Source organism: Acomys russatus, chromosome 2 (genome assembly GCF_903995435.1).
Source record: "Acomys russatus chromosome 2, mAcoRus1.1, whole genome shotgun sequence".
In the NCBI taxonomy this organism is placed as follows: domain Eukaryota; kingdom Metazoa; phylum Chordata; class Mammalia; order Rodentia; family Muridae; genus Acomys; species Acomys russatus.
The window spans coordinates 81,231,520-81,249,660 of record NC_067138.1 but is presented as its reverse complement, the minus strand read 5'-3'; the positions used below and the strand labels follow the sequence as shown (position 1 = coordinate 81,249,660).

At 39.9% G+C, this 18,141-nt stretch overlaps 1 protein-coding gene across 1 annotated transcript in view; it reads right to left on the bottom strand.

The window, feature by feature from the left end:
• Positions 1–18,141, bottom strand: part of Kdm4c (lysine demethylase 4C) — a 184,658-nt gene that overhangs the window by 159,463 nt on the left and 7,054 nt on the right. Inside the window, exons 2-3 of the mRNA XM_051163382.1 lie at positions 15,268–15,418; positions 7,399–7,574 (exon numbers count right to left, since the gene is read on the bottom strand). Coding sequence (XP_051019339.1) covers positions 7,399–7,574; positions 15,268–15,411 — 320 coding nt within the window. The 5' untranslated portion in view covers positions 15,412–15,418. The remainder of the gene's footprint in view (positions 1–7,398; positions 7,575–15,267; positions 15,419–18,141) is intronic.

Genomic DNA, 18,141 nt, shown 5'->3' with positions numbered 1-18,141 from the left:
TGGTTCTTCTTGCTGTATGTAGTTTATTTTATTTACATATAAACGTATATTTTAAAAAAGAAATATAATAGTTATCTCTCACAAAAAAAAGAAATGCACTTGTCTGAATTATTTGGATTTTAAGCAATAATATTATCACAAAAGATACAATGAAGCTCAACTTGACACGATATAGAATCAGTGAAATGGTAAATCTCTGGGTACATCTGTGAGAGATTACCTGAAATAAACTGAATAGGAAGACCTATCCTAAATTGGAAAGTTCCATCCTGGACTGAGTAAGAAAGAGAGAAGAGCAACAACTTTCCCTGCAGGGCTCTTTGCTTCCTGACTATGGACTACCATTGCTTCCTGCTCCTGCTGCTTAACTTTCCCAGCCACAATAGACTATATCCTCTGGAACTTTAAATCAAATAACCTCTTCATAAAAGAAACTTTGTCCACTAACCTAGGTCTAGTCCTGGAAGCTTCTAGTCTCCATACAATCTAACCTAGGCCTAGAATGTTTTCAGCTTCTGAAACTTACTGCTTAATAAGCTCACTCTCCTTTCTTGTTTCTACTGAGCTCTGCGCTGGCTGGTTCAGCTCAGCTGTTCCAGCTCAAACTCTTCTCCCAGCTGACTTGTTCAACCTGGCTTTTCTCTCAGCCTCTAAATCGCTCTGTTTGGCTTCAAATTAATTCCAGCAATCTTTTCTAAGCTTCTGGCTCATTCTCATTCTCTGGCTCATTCTGTCTTCACCTGTGTTCTCTCTGCAACCTGTATCTCTACTACTATCCCAGTAAGACCGCCCCCTCCCTCTTCCCCACCTCCTTCCGCCATCACTGTCCCTTGAAAGGCCAACTCCATGACAGGCTTCGGTTTCTTGCTAGGCCTAAGTTCACATTCCTCAGAAGTGAGAAGAACCTCAGAAAAAGGGGCAACCAGAGATGGCCAAGACATCTGGCCACCTTATCTGGGGCAGATAAGGTAGCTCAACTGCCCACCCCTACCCCTGACTCAGCCCTAGCCTATCCCAACAGAGGTCACATAGCCTCCATAGACTCCTGTCAGTCCTGATCAGAGGCACGTAGCCTCCACAAGCACAAGCCAAACCCAATCGAGGACACATAGACAGTAGAAACTTCCGTTTCTGACCTTAAAAGAAGCCTGCGAGCTCCAATGTTGTGTAAGTGAATGACCTTTGCTGGAATTCCCTGCAGAATAAACACTCTTTGTTGTTTCCATACTACTTGAGTCGTCTTCAGTGAGTTTCGGACCTCACCAAGTAGCTTCCCTTCCCTCTCCTCAGGAGAATTGGGTGTACCCTATTCTGTCAAATCTTTCTTCAATTCCTCACTTTTCTGCCATTCAAGTAAACATCACTTTCAAACATGGGTGCTTCCTTCTACAAACTAACTTTACCTTCATTGTTTGGGATTAAAGGCATGTACCACCATGCCTAAGCCTAAGCTTTTCTTTACCTGATACTTGCTCTATACCAGGCTGGCCTTGGACTCAGATCTGCTTGCCTCTGTCTCCTGGACTAAAGGGTGTTTGTGTTTCAGCCGTATCACACAGACCTAGAATGTCTTTGGATGTTGATCTCATGCCAGAGCAACCATGTTCTGAATTAAAATTCCTCTTCTACACCTCTTCCTTAATTTAACTTTTGTCAGGGTATTCTGTCACAGCAACAAGACAAGTAACTAAAACAGATACCTTTTTTTTTTAATGAAGAAAATAAGCAAAGAAATGAATTCAGAAAATAATGAAGCAAAGCTAAAAAAGGAAGGAAGGTCTAGCAGAAGCAGAAATCCCTTTGAAGCATAGTGGATGGTTTTAATTACATACAAAATAAAGGACATCTATCTTCACAATATTGGAGAAAAAGTGGTCATCTATCTTTAGAAAGGTTAAAAACATAATTTGGTTAATGTATCTGAAATACAAGACAATTTACTGACTTTCCTATAAAACAGCAATCTCACTCCATAGCCAAAGCAAAGAGAGTATAAAAGGATTGTTAATTTTACATCATTTTACAAGTTCTATTAATAGGTTGCAGGTGTATCTGGGAATCCAGGAAGAATCTAAACAAGACAACCAGAAATCAGTGTCAGGGACTGACGAGACGGCTCAGCAGTAAAAAGCATTTGATGCTCTTCCAGAGGACTCAGGTATGATTCCACTGACCCATAGTGCAGCTCATAACTGTAACTCCGATTCCAGGGATACAATGCCATCTTCTGGCCTCTGCAGCCATCACACACATACATGACATGAACAACATGCAGATTTTTTTTTTAATTTACTTATCAGTATCTGTGAATATATGTCATGTGTGTGGGTCCTCTTGGAGTCCTGAAGAAGCTATCAGATTCCATTGAACTAAAGTTACAGGTAGTTTTGATCCATCCAGCATGGATGCTAGGAACTGAACTCAAATCCTCTGAAAAAGCAGTATGTGCACTGCAGCACTATAGAATCTGTCACTGTATACCTTTTTAACCCTGAATGCTATAATAAAAAAAAACTTAGAGCCTGGCGTGGTGGCGCACGCCTTTAATCCCAGCACTCGGAAGGCAGAGGCAGGCGGATCGCTGTGAGTTCGAGGCCAGCCTGGTCTACAAAGTGAGTCCAGGATGGCCAAGGCTACACAGAGAAACCCTGTCTCGAAAAAAATCAAAAAACAAAAAAAAAAAAAAAAATTTAAGTTTGATATCATTAATTGATGTTAAATTTTTACATCATTAAGTGTTTGAAATGCATATTGACATTAGCTAGAAGTGAGCACTTTCAGTAAACAGTACCAGAATCCTCTGAATACTATCTCTACAGTCTATCCCTAATACGTAGCCAAACCATCACAGTTGTTCCAAATGTCAATTCACTCAAAACTGCCTCAATAATACATTCTCAGAACGTTTCATTCATTTAAAAGTGGGACCAGGCTCCTCCTGCCTTGGCAACCCTAGAACTATAATTACAGGTAAGAGCCACTGCACACATCAAGGTGTATGCAAACGCTAAATAACCCTGGGCAGAGAGCTAAATTTCTCTGGAACTTGAGTATTGCTCTACAAAATAGAAATTATGTCTTTGGGACTAGACTGATTTCAGCCTCACTTGCTATCAGGGGCGTTGTTATCACGATAGCAGACCCAGGTATATTACTTGTGCTCTCCTCCCTCCCCCCCACACCCCCTCGCCCTCCTTCCCCACTCCAGTTGTCTATGCCACCTCCCCTCCTTCTCTACTCTAGTTGTCTATGCTACAGCCCCTGCCTTGGCCCTCAACCCTGTATTCAGTCCACTCCGGTAAGCTCTCTGAACCGTAGCATACCTGCACCCTTTCCAGACCTCAGAATCAATCTAGTCAGTCCTGCCTGTGCTGTTCCCACTTCCCAAGTTTGGTGTGATAATACCTTGTGTGTTTGCCCAGTCTAATCAGTCACTGCCAGTGCCTTTCCAACCCTCAGGCTTGGCACGGGTCCTATACCCTATGTACCATGTGCATTAATCTAGTCTAGTAAGTTCCACTGTATCCTAGCCAGGCTCCACTCTATGCAACCTACAGGTAGGTATACACCAAGTTACACATGTATACCAGGAACCAGTCTGGGGAATGCATTAAAACTCATTTGTTGGGCATGGTGGTGAATGCCTTTAATCCCAGTACTGAGAGGCAGAGGCAGGCGGATCACTGTGATTTCAAGGGCCAGCCTGATCTACAAAGTGAGTCCGGGATAGCCAAGGCTAACACAGAGAAACTCTGCCTCACCAAAAAAATAAATAAATAAATAAATAAAATAAAAAAATAAAGTTACTGCAATCAACACTAACTTTAAATATACATAGCATCAATTCCCCAATCAAAAGGCAAATAAAGGTCACCTGAATGGAGTAAGAAACAAAATCCTTCTTTCTGTTGCATACAAGAAAGTAATTATTACAGCTTTAATAACAGGCAATACCTTAAAGTAGAACGATGGAAAATGTACTCCAAGAAAAAGAGACAAGGAAACAAGTAAGTGCCCCTATCTTAATAGTCAACAAAATAAACTTGAAATTAAAACTACCCAGAAGAGATAAAGGACATTTCAGTTTAATCAATGGAAAAACTAAGCAAGAAATCACAATCTTAAGAATTTATTCATCAAACTCTAATGTACCCAATTTCATAAAAAGCATACTACTAAAATTAAAAGCATAAAATTTTCAGGTAAATTTATAGAACTAAAAGTATTACACTGAATGAGGTTACCCAGACCCAGAAAATACAAACACAGAATGTTCTTTTTCTGTAGCTATAGCTCCAAAACTTTAGGAGTACATGCTATACAGAAGAAAATGGGAAAACAGAAAAAGAGGGGCTTTAACTGGATGGGCCATGGTGAAGCATGAGGACAATACTGAGAAAGAAGGAAAGAAAGGGGACTAAGTAACACTAAGGATGCTTGAAGAAGCCATAGGGAATCATAGTATATATTTTTACCTAAAATCACAGAGAGAGAGAGAGAGAGAGAGAGAAATATGTTCCAATCAAGAGCCATAAACTAAGCTGGGGTGCCCATGCACACTTTTAATCCCAGCACTCCAGAGGCAGAGGCAGGAGGATCACTGTGAGTTTGAGACCAGCCTGGTCTACAAAATGAGTCCAGGATAGTCAAGATTACACAGAGAAACCTTGTCTCCAAAAAAATTAAATAATAATAATAAAAAGTGCTGTAAACTAATTAGCAGCAACCCACTACCAAACACGAGAAACTCCTTTCCAATTGTTGTGCAGAGAAATCAAGTGACTCCCAAACAATACAGGTTGCTACTATTGCCCTTGGTTACCTCACAAAGAGTGAAAATAAGTCCCTACTGTTGAAGACACCATGTCCTTGGAGGAATCTGAGTTGCAGCTTACCCAGAAGCATCCCCTGAAGAACAGCTTTCCTAAGACACCTAATACTCAGAAACACTGCTGAAAAGGGTAAAGATTCTAAGAGCAAAGGACCAGGATATCTCCTACATAATTGTCTTTTTTTTTTCCACACAGGGTTTCTCTGTGTACACACACACATACACACAGACATATCCGTATGCGTGATAATTAAAGAGGACAAAAATTTGAGAGGGAGTGGGAAAGATAAAAGAGTAGCTGAAGGCAGGAGAGGAGGAAATGATGAAAACAGAGGATACATATTTGTAATTAAAATAAACCTGTGTAAGATTTTAATTAAAAAATAGAATAAGATAGGAATCAACAAGTAAGCTGTTAAGATGACTCCATGGTATAATTCATAAAATAGCATACCTAATCAACCATGTGTTAAGAGTATTTTATCCTCTATACATCAAGCAAACTATATATTATTATATACCTATACAAATGCGTATGCTAATAAGAAATAGGTAAAGGGGAAAGGCATGGTGGCACATCCTTTACTCCCAGCACTTTGAAGGCAGAGGCAGGAGGATTGATGTGAGTTCAAGGCCAGTGTGGTCTACAAAGTTAGCCAAGGCTACACAGAGAAACTCTGTCTCGAAAAAAACCAAAAACAAAAAAGAGAGAGAAAATAAACAGTTAAAACTTTATTCCTCTCAGAACCAATCTTCAACCACTCACAAGACCACATGCTCTGTATGGATAAAATCCCTGGCTTGATCTGAAACATACATACCACCAACGTTTCTAGTAAATTTCCCCATAAAACTCAAGGTACATATACTCACATATAAGTATATATTATATATGTACATGTATGTATATGTATGCATATATATTTATTTATTTATTTATTTTTGTTATTGCTGTAATAAACACCATGAGCAAGGACAATTTAGGAAGAAAGGGTTTATTTGGTTCACATGCCCCAATCACAGTCCATCCCTGAGAGAAGTCAAGACAAAATTCAAGCAGAGGAGGAACCTGGAGGCAGGACTAAACAAAGGCCATGGAGGAACATTGCTTCCTGACTTACTCCTTGGTCTTCAATGCTTGCTCAACCTGCTTTCTTACATAATATAGGACCACCAGCCTAGGAATGTCATCATCCACAGTAGCCTGGATCCTCCTCATCAATCATTAACCAAGAAAATGTCCTACAGACTTACTTATAGACCATCTGATGGAGGCAAGCTCCCAATTCTAGCTTGTGTCAGTCATATTGACAAAAAACTAAGCAGCACAGCATCTTAACACTATAATCATTATGAAAAAGATTAATCAAAACCTAGAGGAAGCTGGGCATGGTGGCACATGCCTTTAATTCCAGCACAGTAGGAAGAGGCAGGCGAATCTCTCAGAGTTCGAGGACAGCCTGGTCTACAAAGCAATTCTAGGACAGCCAGGACTACAAGAAAAACCTTGTCTCGAAAAACAAAAAAAACCTAGAAGAAAATTGACTTTGAAAAGAAAATTCAATCTAGAAATTGTTCAAACATATCCTAATTATTAAAATGTATAACTAAGCTCTCTCTACTCTTACCTCTTTCCCCTTCTACCTGCTCTACCCTCTTACTTTTTCTCTCCCTCTTCTCTCTCTCTCTCTCTCTCTCTCTCTCTCTCTCTCTCTCTGTGGGGTACCCCTCCCCCCTTTCCTTCTCTCCCAAAACTCACGTAATAATCCTCATATATTATTTTTTTAAAAAGTATAACTAAAAAGAAAACAAACTGGACTGCGCATGGTGGCACATTCTTGTAATCCCGGCACTTGGGAGGCACAGGAAGGCAGATCACTGTGAGTTCAAGGTCAGCCTGGTCTAAAAGTAAGTCAAGGACAGCCAAGACTACACAGGAAAACCCTGTCTCCAAGGGGAAAAAAAAAAAAAAAGAGACCCAACTATGTCTAACAATCCTTAAACTACAGAATACCAAGAAATACATATTGTTATTAAGTAAATGTTTATTACACTTACCTAATAATTTCTAAAACCTCAAAAGTATTTCTGATGTCATACCTATTGAAACATTCAATTTATATAGTAAAAATACCTATGATGGCTCAGATTGCACCATATTCAGTGACAAGCGAACTAGACAACGTCTCCTGCATGGCAATTTTCAGAGAAAAAGAATCACTCTACAATCAAGTCACCTCAGTTAAACAAAAAGACACCAATAAAAATTAATTCCTAGCCAGCATGGTGTTACATGCCTTTAATCCCACCACTCGGGAGGCAGAGGCAGGAGGATCTCTGTGAGTTCAAGGCCAACCAGATCTACAAAGAGAGTTCCAGGACAGCCAAGGCTACACAGAGAAACCCTGTCTCAAAAAACAAAAACAAAACAAAAAAAGAAACCAGAGATGAGGGCTAGAAATGAAGGCAGCTCCTTCTTTTCATTACAGCTGCTCAGACTACTTGGCTTATGACCAGGCTCACATACCTCTTTGTAAGAAATACAAATATAAACTCAGTGGACTCACTTGCTACTGTTAGCCAGCTGCCTGAACTCCTTCACCGTCATGGCTTTTTTCTGGATGTTGTATTGAGTAAACAGTCCCGACTGCCCTGTGACCATCTGCTGAATTGGTGCTGGGATAAGTAAATTATCAACGTCATCATAGCATTGTCTTGGCTTCCACTCCTTAGGAGGAATCACCTAAAAACAAAACAAAATATTAACTTGAAACTATTCCAGCCGAAGTATTAGATATCTTTTATTTTTCAAAGGAACACAATTTAACACTTTCTAAACACCTCTGTAACAAAAGTACTATAAAAACTCATGAAGCGCACACCTATATCCCCAATACCCAGGAGGCAGAGGCAGGTTGATCTTTGTTAGTTCAAGACCACCATAGTCTACAAAGCAAGTCGAGGACACCCAGGGCTACACAGAGAAACCCTATCTGGGAGGTGGGGCGAGGGAACCACATGAAGACTTTGCAGTAAGGAAATGTGATTCCTAACAACAAAATTCACTGACTACCCACTACATTCAAAATCACACTTATATTGCCCATTTTCAGTGTTACTCCTAACAACTGATTTTACTTTATAAGATTTTAAAACATACAGAATAACTGAGGGTAAAAGAGCTAAAAAGACAGGCTGTGGCCGAGCCGAGCATCATGGCACATGCCTTTAATCCCAGCACTCGGGAAGCAGAGACTGGCAGATCACTGTAAATTCAAAGCCAGCCTGGTATACAAAGTGAGTCCAGGACAGCCAAAGCCACACAGAGAAACCCTATCTCTCAGGAGGTGGGGGAGGGAGGACACAGAGACAGGCTGTGATGTCAGATGTAACACCATGTCACTGTTACCCCTCAATATTTTACGACTGAAAGACAGTACTCTTACAGAAAATGAAAATGAATGATTAGAAATCAAACATGGGGGGGGGGGTGCTGGAGAGATGGTTCAGTGGTTGAGAGGACCCAGGTTCAATTCCCAGCACCCACATGGCAGCTCACAACTGTCTCTATCTATAAGATATGTCACTCACACACAGACATACAAGCAGGCAAAACACCAATGCACATAAAATAAAAATAATTATTTTTAAAAAATCAAAACAGGTAGGTGCTCATGCACTCCTTTAATCCCAGCAGTCAGGAAGCAGAGGTAGGCAGTTCTTTATGAGTTCAATGCCAGCCTGGTCTATAGAAGGAGTTCCTAAACATCCAAGGTTACACAGAGAAATCCTGGGTTTAAAAAAAAAAAAAAGAAAAGAAACAAATAACAAGCATGCACAAAGCCTGAGGTTCTAGCTCCAGTACCACATAAAACTTGCACGGTAGTACATGCCTGTAATGTCAACATTCACACAATGGAAGCATTCTTCCGTGCATAGCAAGGTCCAAGCCAGCCTGAGATACAAGAGATCTTGTCTCAAAAATAAAACATAAAAATAGCAGCTCAAGAAATGTCTCAGTGGAATACAACACTTTACTGCTTTTATAGAAGACTTCCATCGTCCAAATGGCAGTTCACACTTCCTGTAACTGAGTTCCAGAGGATTCAATGCCTTCCTCTGACCTCTGAGGTCTCCTACACACAAGTGGCACACATACCTTCAAGCTACCATCAGAGTTTAATCCCTGGAATTCTTAGTAGAAAGAGAAAAATGACTTCCAAGGTTATCTGACCTCTGTATGTACATATTCACACTCACATCACACACAATGATTAAAAAATAAATACAATTTTCAAAATAAAAATAAGTAAATAATAAAACAAGTAAATTTGTTTCCCAGGACTATTTTTTTTTTCTCAAAAACATTCCTTTAATATTTGTTTTATTTTATGTGTGTGCTGTCTATATGCATACATGTGTACCTCATGAATGTCTGGTGTCCTTGGACTTACAGATGATTGTATACTACTATGTGGCACTGGGAACTACATTCTGGACATCTGCAAGAACAGCAAGTGTTTTTTATCACTAAGCCACCACTCCAGCAGCCAGAAATATAATTGAAGAATTTTACTTTCTTTTCCTTTTTTTTCTTTCTTTTTTTTTTTGTTTTTGTTGTTGTTGTTGTTGTTGTTGTTGTTGTTGTTGAGGCAGGGTTTCCCTGTGTAACTCTGGCTGTCCTGGACTTGCTTTGTAGACCAGGCTGGCTTCGAATTCACTGCAACCCACCTTCCAAGTGCTGGGGTTACAGGTGTGCACCACCAGCCCAGCTCAATTGAAGTATTTTTCTAAAGATAAGGAACAAAGTATAAAGTAAAATTAAAATGAGTACAAAGTTAAACCTATCAGTTCTAAGCTTGAGGCCAATTTGGTCTACAAAATCAATTCCAGGCCAGATGTGTATACACAGAAAACTCTGCCTTTAAAAAAAAGCTGGGCAGTGGTGGCGCAGGCCTTTAATCCCAGCACTCGGGAGGCAGAGGCAGGTGGATCTCTGTAAACTCAAGGCCAGCCTGGTCTACAAAGTGAGTCCAGGACAGCCAAGATAACAGAGAAATCCTGTCTCAAAAAACTTAAAAAAAAAAAAAAAAAATCAAAGTAGCATCTTTACATTTAGTGAGTTAAAGAAACCTTGTTCATATATATGTATCTTCCTGAGTATATCAAAACAGAATAAACACTTTGTCAATCATTCTCCAAACCCTGCTATTTCCAGCTAAAATATACATGTCCACTACATACGTTGAAGTCAGGTGCTATCTACAAACCAGCAAAGGAAGGACAATGTTTCTGCTCTTTTCAGGTGCAAACACACACATACACACACTGAACTAATCTGAAATCATACTCACTACTATTGGAAGTAACTCAAACATTAAGACAAATCCATTAAATGTTGTCAATAATACTTAACAAAGAGCCACAGGGTCCCTTTGTCCCCTAAGGAAAGTCCCAAAAAAACAAAACACCTACATCTCTGTAGTATGGATTTTTAACCAAGTAATGTGGTTTACTGGAGTTCTGTTCACTTGAAACTACTCCAATCCTCAGAATAAGAAAGACTAGATTAAACCTAACTCATGTAACTATGAAAATAAAGCCAAAAAAAAAAAAAAAAAAAAAAGATTAGAAACAAGCAAGTCAACTGTTATCCTAGTATTACAAAATGTTGTTACAGAACTCTGCCTTCATCATGTTAAGGGAGGGGTACACTGGACTCAAGTGTGTTTGTAATTCTCATTAATATATTGTTACACACTGTCATAGTTGTACTCAGTGTTCCTGCAGCTCCCATGTGAGGGTAGCTGCTGTCTCCTATCTACTTATTAAACATGTCACCTTGCCACCAGACAGTAAGTATACTAATCTCAGTGGACCAAGGGATGTTTTCAAGAAACAAAAAGGGGACCAAGAGCTTCATACAAAGTTCAAATAATGAATACAGTGTAGTGACACATATCCCATAACGTCAACACTCAATGATGGAAGGAGAACAAACAGAAGGTCAGAGGTTTCCAGACTATTTATTCTGGGATATATAAGAAATCTGTCTCAGAAAGGAAAAAACAGAGATAGACAGACAGACAGGCAGACAGGCAGGCAAGAAGATAGACAGACGTATCTGGAGAGAAATAAGGGATAGACAAGACAGATAGACAGACAGACAGACATACAGGCAGGCAGGCAGATAGACAGACATATCTAGAGAGAAATGAGGGAGTGTTCTCCAGCTTCTCTCCATGCATATAAAGTCCAAATTCTTGATAATGCATTACATATCATTACATGTTCATGACTCAGTGTGTGTGCCAAATTATTCTGAAAAAAATAACACTTTCTGTTCAACTAAAGAATGATTCCCCCACCTCTACCTCAAATGGTAATCTGAAAGTTCTGATTTACCAAACCTGAAAAAACAAATTGTAAACAACTTTGTTTGTTTTGTTTTTTGAGACAAGATTTCTCTGTGTAACAGAGCCCTGGCTGGCTGTCCTGACTTTGTAGACCAGGCTGTCACAGAGGTCAGCCAGCCTCTGCCTCCCAAGTGTTGGGATTAAAGGCGTGTGCCACCACCGCCAGGCCAAATTCTAAACTTCTACCCTTACTTGTTCTGAGTATGAGGCGTGGGAGGGGAGGGGAGACATGGGAAGTGCACAGCACAAACACGGAAGTGAGAGGACAGGAAAACTACTGGCAGCAGCCACATAAACAAAAGGAATGGCCTCTGGGGATAAAATGACACAAACAGTGAAGAACCAGGTCACAAACAGCTTCAAGTATGGATCAGGACATCTTGTACTCCAATACCTGTAGTTCTTAAGTTCTCTGTTCAGCTAACAATTGTCCACACTGTTTGACCTTCACAACAGATATGGAAAGTCCAGAGTAACACCCTTCCCACAAGTCCAATGAAACAGATCAGCTTAGCAACAACAGGCTCTGCATGGCTCAAGCATTTATATAATTACTGACTACAGAAAATTAAATCACAATGTCTAAGCATTAACAGGCTGATATACAACCAAAAAAAAGTTTCCTAGGGAAAGTTTTCAATTAAGGTAAATTTCTATTATGCTCTAAAAGGATACATCTCCTGCCGTAGATAAGAAGATAGATTATAAAACTGCTCCTTCGAAGCTCTAAATATGATCTATGATCTGAAACTGCAATGTAGTCTTTGGCACCTTACTGAACACTCCTATGATCCTAAGCATATCATTTACCTTTACTGGCTTTTTGGGTTGTTTTTTTTTTTTAATTAGTTTATTCAGATTACATCTCAATTGTTTTCCCCTCACTTTTATCCTCCCATTCCTCCAGCTTTTTGGTTTTTCGAGACAGGGTTTCTCTGTGTAGCCTTGGCTGTCCTGAACTCACTTTGTAGACCAGACTGGCCTCGAACTCACTGTGATCTGCCTGCCTTCAGTGCTGGGATTATAGGTGTGTGCCACTGTGCCTGGCTTTACGATTATTTTTTAAAGATATGAGATATATATTTAAATATGCATATATGAACATACTCAAAGATGGCTTCTCTTTTTAACTGTTCTAAGCTGCCAACAGCTCTTCACTAGATAAGCACACTATTCCTAATAAGACTTCCTGTGGAAACCTACCCTTAACACCAAACTCATTTTTCACATAGAAACCAGCATAACAAAAGAACACTACAAGTAAACATCTACTACATCTTCCTTCCCAACTTTAATGGTTAAAATTGATTGCCAACTTGACAGAAATCACCAAGGAGACAGATTTAGATTATATTACAGAGACGTAAAGATCCACCCTAAGTGTGGACTATGATTTTTAACTATATAAAAAGTAGAAAGCAAAGTGGGTTTATGGTGGTGCATGCCTTTAATCCCAACACTTGGGAGGCAGAGGCAGGAGGATCACTGTGAGTTTGAGGCCAGCCTGGTCTACAGAGTGAGTCTGAGACAGAAAAGACTACACAGAGAAACCCTGTCTCAAAAAAACCAAAAATAAAAAACAAGTTCCAGCTTCCATAATGTAGTAGCACTGCCTCAAATCCCTGACACTATGATGGACTGAACTCTAAAACAACCAAAATAAGCCATTCCTTCCTTAAATTATTTTCTTAGAGTAATCCATGCACTTTAAGACCATGTTCATTTCTCATTGCAAGTAGAATAAATCCCTATGCATTAACTTGGTGGGGTGTAATCACAGCACTTAGCAAGTCTGAAACCAGCCTTAGCTACGAAGACCCTGTCTTTAAAGGAAAAAAAAAAAAAATTAATAGGGTGAGCTGCAAAAATGGTTCAGCAGCTAAGTGCACTTGCTGCTCAATCATATGGAGCAGATTTCAAATCCTATGACCTCTACTGGGTGGATGGCAATACCTGTAACTACAGCTCTAAATGATCCAAAGCCCTTTTCTAGACTCCATAGGCACATGTGCACCCCTACACACACACACAAAAAAAAATGCATGAGTGGGGGTCAGAGAACAACCTAGGGTGTTGTCCTGACTTTTTGTTTTTTTTAGACAGGGTTTCTCTGTGTAGCCTTGGCTGTCCTGGACTCACTTTGTAGACCAGGCTGGCCTCGAACTCACAGCGATTCACCTGCCTCCGCCTCCCAAGAGCCGGGATTAAAGGCCTGCGTCACAACGCCCAGCTTTTGTCCTTGACTCTTACCTCCCATTCTTGACACAAGGTCTCTGTGGTGGTTTTTGAGTAGGAGTGGACCCCATAGACTCATGTATTTGAATGCTTGGCCCAAAGGGAGGAAGGGTAGCCTTGTTGCAGTAGGTTGGACTTGTTGGAAGAAGTGTGTCACTGTGGGGTAGGCTTTGAGATCTCAGAAACTTTAGCCCAGGCTCACTGGCACTGGTTCACTGTGCTCTGCCTGAGGATCCAGACATAGTAGAATTCTCTCGTTCTCCAGCACCATGTCTGCCTGCTTGCAATGCAGACTTGCCATGACAATAACGGACTGAATGTCTAAAACAGTGAGCCAGCCCCAGTTAAATGTTTTCCTTTATAAGAATTGCCATCGTCATCATGTCTCTTTGCCACCTCCTATGCTAGGCTAACTGGCCACAAGTCTTCATACACCACCAGAGGGCTGGGATTACAATAGATATACTATTGACCAGGTTTTGTTTGTTTGTTTGTTTGATTTGGTTTTGGGTTTTTTTGTTTTGGTTTGGTTTGGTTTGGGGTTTTTTGTTTGTTTGTTTGTTTGGGTTTTTTTTGTTTGTTTGTTTGTTTTTGTTTTTTTTTTGTTTTGTTTTGTTTTGTTTTGTTTTTGTTTTTTGAGATAGGATTTCTCTGTGTAGCCTTGGCTGTCCTGGACTTGCTCTGTAGACTAGCCTAGCCTCGAACTTACAGTGATCTGCCTATTGACCAGTTTTTATGTGGTTTCTGGAGATTGAATTTAGGTCTTCACATCTTGACTAGCAAATGTTTTACCTACTGAGCCATGTCACCAACCTGGATTCTTTCACCCTAATATTTTTATCCCTAAAATAGAAGCTTCATGGAAGCAAAGACTGGCTCTACTTTATCTGCATGCTCTCCACCAAGGCAATGACACAGCAGTCACTTCACATTTGAACAAACCAAATAGCTAAGGTCTAGCAATACAGTTTATTGGTAAAAGTACTTCCCCAGCCAGATGTGGTGCCTCACATGTTTAATCCCAGCACTGGAGAAGCAGAGGCAAGCAGATCTCTGAGTTCGAGGCCAGCCTTGTCTACAAAGAGTTCCAGGACAGCCAGGACTACACAGTGAAACCCTGTCTCAAAAAAAAAAAAAAAAAGAAAGAAAGAAAGAAAGTACTTGCCACAAAACACTGACAACCAGAACTGATATCAAGATAGAGGAGAAAAACAACAATCTCAAGTAAAGTTGTCCTCTGGCCTCTACAGATGAGTTGCGGCATATGTACACAACAAAATATCATATACAAAACCACACACAAAAAATGATAAAAAATGAATTTTCAAAAATAGGTAAACCCAGTACTCAGGAGGCAGAGGTAGGCAGATCGCTGTGAGTTCAGTGCCAGCCTGGTCTACAAAGTGAGACCAAGGCTAACACAGAAAGACCCTGTCTGGGATGAGGAAAGGAATCCAAAGGAAAAGAATAAGGAATACAAAGAAAATCACATTAAACGCCAAGTTAATAGGCATTTTCTGTGAGAAATTGATGAAAATGTATACCCTTCCACCTCTGGAAGCCGTGATTTATTCAATAGGAAAAGAAAGAAAAGGAAGGAAAGAAAAAGTATAGAACATAGCCTAGTATAAATAATCCAAAGAAACTAACATATTCTTTGAAAAAAATTAAGTGTTCCAGGTGGACTAACTAGAATAGCAGGCACATTCCATTCAAAGAAACAAAAATTATTAATGTAATTTAAAAGTCAAATGATATTTTTAGAACAAGCCTGAGTATAGTCACCTTGGCAAGACCTGCTCGGTGAGCTCCTTTAGACTCCATGTATGCCAGGTACTTGTTGAACTCCCGAAACTCCTCCATGGAAGGCCTGAAGGTCATTATCTTACAGCTGGGATTCAGAGGACTCTCCACCTCCACCACCTCCATGATGTCTCTGCAGAGAAAATGTGGCCATCAACAATGTTTTACTGGGACTGTGTTTAGTCAGTGGCTTTCACCAAAACAGCATGCATGTGTCTACCAAAGGAACTCTTTAGTTACCACTCATATCTTTTCTTGGACTCCTGATGTTAAAAAATAAAAAATAAAAAAAATAAAAAAGGCTGGCTTCCCTAACATGCTCCTATTCTATTCTGAGCACAAAATCACTGACCTGACTGTACTGCTGACCTCCATGAAACCTTTCTAGGTAAAAATGAATTTTCTAAAAGTGCAGTCTACCATAGATGTGCAAGTTCCACTATCTCAATTCACATATGTACATATATAAAGGCCTAGCATGGAAGATGTCCAATATCCCTAGCACACATCTGGAGTGTGCTTCCAGTTTTGTTTTGTTTGTTGTTTGTTTTTTTATTAATTTTTATTTAGTTTTATTTTATGTGCACTGGTATGCAGATGTCAGATGCCTTGGAATTAGAGTTACAGACAGTTGTGAGCTCCCATGTGAGTGCTGGGAATTGAACCCAGGTCCTTTGGAAGAGCAGACAGTGCTCTTAACCACTGAGCCATCTCTCCAACCCCTTTTTTGTTTTGTTTTGTTTTATAAGATTCTGTTCTCTAATAATTTACAAACCAATTACATGGCAAAACCATCAAAAACAAGGCTTAAATACTGAGGACAGAATGCAAGAATGGGGGTGGCAGAGGAGCTCACTCAGTTGATAAGAGTATTTATTATGCAAAACTGAGGTCCAGAATTCAAACTCCAGCAACCACGTAAAAAGCCACGCATGGTCATGTTTTGTATCCCCACCATTGTTCAAGGTCTCACTGGGATTTGCCAGCTGCCACCCTGTCTACAAGTTCAGCTAAACAACCCTTTCTAAAGGGAGTAAGGTGGAACATTATACCACAAGACACCTGATGTCATCACACAAACTCCTACAAACACTGCATACATATATAAACATAACACACACACTAAAAAATAATAAAAATAATTAATTTCAAAAATCTCACTCTATACAGCAAACTCATAATTATTTAGAAGCATCATCAAAGCTGGTCCTCACAAAACAATCACTGACTCATCCCAGGCTTCCATGAGATATTGGACCCTCCCTCAAGGATATCATAATTCAAGGATAATCAAATCCTTCATGTGAAATGGCTTTACTGCTTACACATAACCTACACATGCCTTCCTCAACTCTTTAAATCACTTCTTGATTAATTATACTATCTAATAAATGTAAACACCAAGCCAATAATTGATCTTATATAGTTTAGGGAATGTCTTACTCAGCATTTCTATTGATGTGATGAAATACCATGACCAAAGCAATTGGGGAGGTAGATTTATTTGTCAGGATAGGAACTAAAATAGGACAGGAACTGGAGGCAGGAGCTGATGCAGAAACCATAAAGGAGTGCCAGTGACTGGTTTGTTCATCATGGCTTACTCGGCCTGCTTTTATATATAGAACCCAGGACCACCAGCTGAGGAATGGCAACATCCACAATGGGCTGGGCCCTCCACCATCAATCACTAATTAAGAAAATGTCCTACAGGCTTGTCAGCAGCCATGGAGGCATTGTTTTGTTTTGTTTTGTTTTGTTTTGTTTTGTTTTGTTTTCCGAGACAAGTCCTAGACTCACTTTATAGACCAGGCTGGCCTCGAACTCACAGCTATCCACCTTCCTCTGCCTCTTGAATGCTGGAATTAAAGGCATGCTCCCTCATGTCCAGCCACATTTCTTGAGGTTTTCTCTTCTCATGACTTTAGCTTGTGCCAAACTGATATAATGGTATCCAACACAGGGAGTAAACTATAATGATAGAATTTACCTCTGATATAGCCATGGTTAGCCTTAAACTCAGAATTATGTACTTGAGGATGACCTTGAATTTATGATCCATATGGCTATACTTCCCATATGGTATAGCCATACGCATCGCAAATTCCATGTTTCAACATGGAAGCAGTTTCGTGAGTTTTATAGAACAAAGAGAATTCTAAGTCAAGGCTGGGTACATCAGAAAGGCAGGTACTGAAAGATGGGGGAAGCTTTTCCATAGGCCCTAGAGGCTATCTGATGACATTCTTAATGTTTGGTTGGTGGAAGCTGATGGTTTAATAGATTACAAAAGGGTTTTATCTGTTAGTCACAAGATGTTAGTTCTGATACAAACAGGAGAATGAATGGCTACTGGGTATAGGTGTCTCTTGGATTTTATTTCTCTGAACCGCCTTTCTTTGCCTACTTTGAAACAGGAATTTGTTGGCTCTGCATTTTCTTAATTGTTACTATTGTAAGTCAGAACTCATGAAAAACAGCTTTGTCTGCAGGGACTGATTAACTGATTAGAATTTCAATACTATGGAGAGGTTGGAATGTTGCAGGTGCTGAGGTTAGTTAACCTTATCTTGGGGTAGTTACTTTGTCTTTGGCTAGTTTTAGTCATCTCAAGGAGAGAAATAAACAGCAAAGTATCTGGAAGAATATTTCAGGTAAGGAAAAGGTCTCTTAGGTTCTGTTCTTCAAGAGATAGCAAGGAGAGCCGGGCGTGGGGGCGCACGCCTTTAATCCCAGCATTCGGGAGGCAGAGAGGCGGATCGTTGTGAGTTCGAGGTCAGCCTTGTCTACAAAGTAAGTCCAGGATGGCCAAGGCTACACAGAGAAAAAAAAAAAAGAGAGATAGCAAGGAAGCAA